This window comes from Condylura cristata, unplaced genomic scaffold (assembly GCF_000260355.1).
Source record: "Condylura cristata isolate star-nosed mole 26May11 unplaced genomic scaffold, ConCri1.0 scaffold00028, whole genome shotgun sequence".
NCBI classification, from domain to species: Eukaryota; Metazoa; Chordata; class Mammalia; order Eulipotyphla; family Talpidae; genus Condylura; species Condylura cristata.
Window position 1 is genome coordinate 26,398,379 of NW_004567129.1, and position 6,661 is coordinate 26,405,039.

A 6,661-nucleotide genomic window follows, 5' to 3' on the forward strand; every position below is an offset into this window, starting at 1 on the left:
CCCTGGTGAAGCCTCTCACTGCCCCTGCACCTCTGGCCTGTACCCTGGGTCTGTATGCACAAATAAATCTTAAAAAAAAAGAATGTGAGGAGTGGGACCTCCCTGGTGGCGGAGGGGTTAAGGCTCAGCTATGAAGCTAACTGTACTCACCCCATCCCCAGGCAGGGAGGGACCCACAGGCCGCAGCAGACCTCTCCCTGCTGCTCCCCTCTGTCTCTGGTGACTCCTCCCACCCCCCTGCACCTCTGACCTATACCCCAACAATTGTATGCATAAATAAATCTTTAAAAAGAAAAAAAGAATGTGAAGAGAGGAGATGCCTCCAAGGTGGCGATCTCTGAAGGGATATCCTTAGATGAGGTAGACACCAAGATGGGGTTTCCCATTGTCGGGGGCTTTTGCTCACTGAGTGGGGAGTCCCCTTGCCCCTCTCCTCCCTCTGAGGTTCCCTGAATGGCTGATGACACCCTATTAACTGTTAACTACACTTGCCTTAGGGAGGAGCTGCCCTTTCAGTAGTTTCCAGCTCTCTCGCTCAGCAGTAGGCTTCAGAAGGCAAGCCGCACAGGGGTGATCTTAGTCACAGGCACGTGATGCAGTGCTGGGGGGCCAGGGCCACTGTCCCCCGGTGGTGTCACCTGCCAGGCCCCTGTGTCTGTCCTCCTCCGCTTGGGGTTTCTCCCTCACGCTTCCCCCGCTTCCCCCACAAGTTCGGGGACTGGTCTCTGTGTCCGAGGAGGGGCGTTGTGGGGGAAGCTGTTTCCCTCTGGATACCACATGGCAGGGTCGGTGTCTTTTACGTGCCAGGCCCAGTGTTTTTTTTTCTACCCGTGTTAGTGAGTCCCTGGGTGTGGTAGTGTGACAAGTTTGAAGGCTCAGAAATGGAAAATATTTAACGTGCAGAGCAGCAAATGAATACAGCTTGCCCATTTGCATTTTCCCTTTCACTCTGACTCATCTTCCCCTCTCCCCACCCTATTCTTGCCCCTCCACCAGCCTCACCCACTGGAGCACCCTTTCTGTTCTAGGAAGGCTCAACATCTGCCTGCACCCAAGCTAGACTGAGCGCAGAGGAAAGGCAGTTAGGGCCGGAGGGCGAGAGCGAAGGCTGCGCGGAGGATCCCGGAGCGGCAGCCCGGCAGGCCAGACGAGTGCGTGATTCCGGGGGAATTAAATGACTGCATGAAGGAGGAGAGAGCTGACTAGGAAGAGTTGCACCCCCCCATCCCTCCTTTCCCCAGGTTAAAGAATGCTAAAGAGGGGGAAACTCTGAGGATCTTGACCCCTTGGGCAGGAAGTGAAAGAAACCCGGAGTTCTGATTTCAGAGAAATGTCATTTGTCATCAACCCGAGAAAAGGAGTTTTTCTCTTCGAAGACCACCACAGGCCCTACTTGGGGTTGCCCCTCCAGAGCTTGATGGGAGGATCTGAGTCAGTCACACCCAGTCCCCAGTGACCCAAATGGCAGGGGTCCCTTCTGCGGAACAGCTGGGGCTTCGTGAGCCCCCCAGGGAGCAGCAGGGGCAGGCAGGCGTGCTTCTGTCCTGTTTGACTCTCCTTGGGGTCAGCTTCTTCTAACCAGAGGCATAAATCAGAAACAGCTTCCAGCTCGAGCGCTCGGCAGACACCACTAAGCGACAAAGCGAGACAGATGGCCAGCAAGCCCCTTCCAGGTCGTGGATGGCATCTTCACCCCTGCCTCCAGATGGGGGATGCAGAGGTTACCCCGTTTCTTGAAAGAGATAACTGAGGCTGGGGTTGGGGGGGGTGTGACTTGCCCAGGGTGACTCAATTAGTAAATGGCAACGCTGACACTCAAAAGCAGGTCTGATTACTCCAAAGTCCCTGCCGCCCCAGTCTTTGACTAATTCACAGATGAATCACGGGTGAAAAGGCAGAAAGCCTGCATTCTAGAAATGGAGGGGGTGGTCTCTCCCCAGGGGTGTCTCAAAGTCAGGGGTATAAAACCACACCCCTCTGGGGGACTACAGCAGACTGATACTGGGGCATCCAATGGAAGACTGTGAGGTCAAGGGCGGGGCTAGCTCCAGGGGGTGCCCAGGAGCCCCAACAGCTCAGAGCAAGTGGTGTCCAGGAGGAAACTACAACCGGTGAGTAGCTGCAGCTCTCCAGAGGAGACTTTTCTCCCATTATGCCCCTCTCTGCCCACTTCCTGCCAACCTGGAGCTCTCTCCCAAGGTGCCCCAGTGGTAACCCTCCCTCCTCACTCACCATGTGCCCACACCTGGGAACACACCTGCTGGGCACTGAGAGGCTTAGGTCTTTTTGCATCTGGGGTCCCAAATCTGTTCAAAAGCCAATGTGGTGGTTTTGATGTGCTGTAAACTGCTGTCTTGTTGGGTTGTTTTTCTGTTCTTCACTTTTGGTTTATAAAAAGCGACACTAAATAGCCTCTCCCTTTACAGCTCCTGCTTCCCTCTCTCCTGTTTGCTCCCAGGGTCAAAGCCTTTTCGGAAAGCCCTCTCCATTCCTGGGTAGGGAGGCTTCTCTCTCGTGGCTTCTGAGCCTGCTGTTTAACTGACTCTCTAGGAGCCTTAGACTCCTTCCTTCTAGCTTCTTTGAGGACCTGTTCTAGAAGCTTCAGCCTCGGGGAGGTGATGGATCAATGCCTTAGAGACTGCAGTTCCCTGCCTGGCCTGCTGCCCTTCTGTCCTCTGAGGATCCCCTCAGTCCGTGGGCTGGGTGGGGGAGGTCATCTGAGCTTTCTATTTTAGAGATTTATTTATTTTTGCACACAAGATCTGGGGTACAGTCAGAGATTCGGGCGGGGGGTGTCAAGAGGATTCACCAGAGACAGAGTGGAGAGCAAAACAGGCGGATTTACTGAAACACACTGCTGAGGGGAGCAGCGGGGAGACAGGAGAGGTCTGCTGCGCCCTGGGGGTCAGCTCCCTGGCCGGGGATCAAACTCGTGCTGTAGTGGCTATGGACAGCTTCATAGTGCTGCACTTTGACCTGTTGTGCCACCAGGGAGGGGCCCACACAGGCTTCCTAAGTTCCCCCATGAAGCCGTGTCTTGCCAGAGTGCTCTCTGACTGGAATGCGAAGAGCCTGCCCTGCTCAGTCTTCCCGCAGCAGAAGCATCAGCGTCTGCTCCCCTAAGTGAGAAGCTGCCCACTCACAGGACCATCTGCCTCAGTCTCCAGTCACTACTTGCCACTGTTAGCTGTCTAATCCTTGCCCGTCAGCCCTGAATGTGGCCTAATTCCATTCCCGGTCCGTTATGATTTGGACAAGCTCAGGTCCTCCTTGGGGTTGGCCTATTTGCTTCCTTCAGGACAGAGAGCTCTGGACCGGAACTAGCCGCTCATTCTTTCTCCCGTCACCTCTGCAGGCTTGAGAGCATGCTGTGCCTTCCTCCCCTCCCCACCATGGACCCCACACTGTAGTTCTTCTCGCAGAAGCTCTGGATTGGCACCCCAGCAAAGCAAAATGCCTCAGTTCCCAACAAGACTGCCTAGCCCCTACGGCTCTGACCGGCTGGTACGTCTGGCAGCCAGGCTCCGACCAGCCCTGTGTGACACCCTGATCACCGTGGGGAGCCAGGAGTTCCCTGCCCACAGCCTGGTACTAGCAGGAGTGAGCCAGCAGCTGGGCCGCCGGGGCCACTGGGCTCTGGTGAAAGGCATCAGTCCTTCCACCTTTGCCCAGCTTCTGTTCTTTGTCTACGGGGAGAGTGTTGAGCTGCAGCCTGGGGAACTGGGGCCCCTTGAGGAGGCAGCCAGGGCCTTGGGGGTGCAGGCCCTGGAAGAGGCGTGCAAGAAGGCTCGAAGGGACAGGGCTAGACAAGAGCTGGACCTAGGACTGAAGGAACATCAGGAGTCAGAGACATGCACAGGGGATTCTGAGAGAGGACCGGGGGGCCACGGGGAGCAGCAGAGACCAGAGAAATGTGTTGGAGCTGGTGGGAGAGAACAGGAGGCCTTCCGCAAGCACAGGCTACCAAGAGAGAGCCCTGAAATGGCAGAGGTAATGCAGGAGTGCCAGGGCGAGCAGAGGAGATCAGAGGAGAAGGAATCCAGCCAGCCCTGGGTTGGCCACAGAGAAGCAGACGGGGAGCAAGAAGTGGTCATGTGGGTGAGGGAGAGTGTAGCCGGCCCTGGGGGAAATCGGGAGGGCCCTGGCTCCCCTCCCCCACCAGGTTCCCTTCACACCAGTGGCATTCCCAGGCCTTGGGGGGCCGGGGCGCCTTGGCCCAGGGAGGGCCAGCCTGCCCTGTGGAGCATCCTGCTGTTGCGGCCCAGCTACGGCACTCCCTTCCCCCATAGCGCCCCCCTCAGTGGAGCCTGGCAGGAGGTCTGGCCTTGGGACCAGAGGTGAGTGAAGCGCTCCCTGGCTGGAAGGGAATGGCTCAGGAGAGGCAGCAGTGACCAGTAGACTGGGACCCCCCAGTCTTCTCTTGTGTACCTCTCCTGAGCTGGGACTAGGGCAAGTTCCCAGCACAAAAGCCAAAGCCCAGCTCTGGAGGGCTCAGGAAGGGGCTTGGCCGGGATCCCAGGTCTTGCCAAGGCTGTAACTCTTCCCCTTCGCCAACCCACCCCTCCCCAGGATTCCACCACCCTTAAACCCCCACAAAGGGCTCTGGAACCAGAACCAGATGGCCTGCTCCCACCCAGTCCCAGGTAAGCCCCTCATTGCCTGCAGGAACACAACAATGTGGGCTCCGACGGGGCTGGGGGTCCAGGACTCGAAACGGAGCGGGGCCCCGACTTCATTCTGCTCCCTCTAGGGTCCTTCCCCCAGGGCCTGGCACAGCTCAGACATGGGGAGATGGAAGACGCTAGTCCCAGGCACACAGGTGAGTAGCGCAGGCACGTTTTTGCCTCAGCCCCGCTGAAGAGGCCCTGATGTCTTGTCTGGTGTTGCTGTGACCTGGCTCTGGGATTCCTAGCCCAGCCCGCCTTTGCCTTCCTTCTCTATCCCCACAGATGCACTTGCAACCCATGTGGGTCACGTGGGCACAGCAGGCCACCTGTCTCGCCAACACCCTCCCCAGCCGCCTCCTGCTCGATCTCGGCCTTATACTTGTTCAGTCTGTGGAAAGAGGTTTTCACTCAAGCATCAGATGGAGACACATTACCGAGTCCATACAGGTACAGGCTCCCTGGCCAGTCTGAATTGTCTGCTTCCTTCCAAACTAGTCTGCCACCCAGAGCACGACTCCCCGCCAGTGGCGCTATCTACCCGGAGACCAGCCCCCTTTTTTCATTCACCGGCGTGCTCTCCACCCGTCCTAGGAGAGAAGCCCTTCTCCTGCCGCCTCTGTCCCCAGCGCTCCCGGGACTTCTCGGCCATGACCAAACACCTGCGGACGCATGGGGCGGCCCCCTACCGCTGCCCTCTGTGCGGGGCCGGCTGCCCCAGCCTGGCCTCCATGCAGGCGCACATGCGCGGCCACTCGCCCAGCCAGCTCCCGCCCGGATGGACCATTCGCTCCACCTTCCTCTACTCCTCCTCCTCCTCTTCCTCCTCGCGCCCGGCCAGGGCCTCGGCCTCTCCTTGCAGTTCCCCTTCCTCCACCACTTGACCGAGTGTCGGCAGCTTCTTTGGCCTCAGTCAGGAATACAAAAGACGGGCCGGCGGGCAGGCGAGGCTTCTGGTCCGGCACCGCGGCTAGGGCAGCCTAGCAAATTCTGCTCCCAGAAGCCGCCGCAGAAAAGGGCACCAGAGTCCTCACCAGATGACCGCGGGAAGCAGAAGCCTGGGCCAGCGAGCCCGTGCGGGGTGAGGAGACAGTGAAGTTTGCAAGAGTGAAAGTTAACTGTGTGGGGCCTGGCGGTTTTTCATCACCCCAAATAAAAGAGTTTCCTGTGCCTCCTCTCGGACAAGAAAGCCAAGTCCACACTGCGGTCTGTGCGCGGGGGTGGAGGCGGGTACCCAGCCTTGCCCCTTATCCTGTAGCGGCCCCTGGTGGCCCGCGTCCGCCGTTCGACGCGGCGACTACCTCGTCCATCCTCTGGGGCTCCCAGTCCTCCCCTGGAGGCACCGGGCGCGAGGGCTCGGTGTCCAGGCAGAGGGAGCAGCACCGCCCGGAGGGAGGCCTTCCACAGCGTGCTGCAGCGCGCGGGGTCCGAGTCTGGACGCCCCGGCCCAGGCCAAAAGATCGCGTGCTTTCGGGGCGCCGCCTCTTCTGAGCACAAGGGTCGCCACGGCGCGGCCTCCGGCCCCTCCCTCCGTGCAGTGCGAATCAGCCCGAGGGGCGTGCCTGCAACCGGGACCACCGCCGTACGCCCGTCCCGTCCCCAGCCCACGCCTCCTGCAGTGGCGAACTTCAGTTCTCCGAGCCTCCGGGGTTCCCAAGGACCGAACCCCATTGCACCCTGGGAGTGGTAGTCCGAGAGCTCCACCAGCCTCGATCTGAACAATGGGAGGAGCCTGGGGCGAGAACCACACCTCCCGGCGGCCCGGGAGCGGGCTTTCTGGGTCCCGTCGGACCCCATAGAGCCAGCTCTCGCGGCCCTAGCTCCGGGCGGTAGAGGCGAGGGGGCTGGACTACATTTCCCGAAGGCCTCTGCGCCTCAGCCCTCTCGGGTCGAGATGAGGGGTCTAAGCTCTCCAGGCGCGGTCCAAGCGTGACGGACGACCGGTTTCGGACTCCCGTTCCCGTGGTGCCCCGCGCGAGGCCGGCCCCGTCCCCGGC

At 59.6% G+C, this 6,661-nt stretch overlaps 1 protein-coding gene across 1 annotated transcript; it reads left to right on the forward strand.

Moving 5' to 3' along the window:
* Positions 1–3,433: 3,433 nt before the first annotated feature.
* On the forward strand, positions 3,434–6,259 carry ZBTB32 (zinc finger and BTB domain containing 32). Its single transcript, XM_004690271.2, has 5 exons — positions 3,434–4,337; positions 4,570–4,643; positions 4,751–4,819; positions 4,950–5,114; positions 5,259–6,259. Exons 1-5 carry the CDS (start codon positions 3,454–3,456, stop codon positions 5,546–5,548), a joined length of 1,482 nt encoding a protein of 493 aa, XP_004690328.1. The 5' UTR covers positions 3,434–3,453; the 3' UTR covers positions 5,549–6,259.
* The last annotated feature ends 402 nt before the right edge of the window (positions 6,260–6,661 follow it).

What these genes read in the sequence shown, in the direction of transcription:
- ZBTB32 (XM_004690271.2), top strand. Translation starts at nt 3,454, where the DNA reads ATGCCTCAGTTCCCAACAAGACTGCCTAGCCCCTACGGCTCTGACCGG. An exon ending in GTCTGGCCTTGGGACCAGAG is followed by an intron (nt 4,338 to 4,569) that starts GTGAGTGAAGCG and finishes ACCCCTCCCCAG; the next exon opens with GATTCCACCACCCTTAAACC. An exon ending in CGCTAGTCCCAGGCACACAG is followed by an intron (nt 4,820 to 4,949) that starts GTGAGTAGCGCA and finishes CTATCCCCACAG; the next exon opens with ATGCACTTGCAACCCATGTG.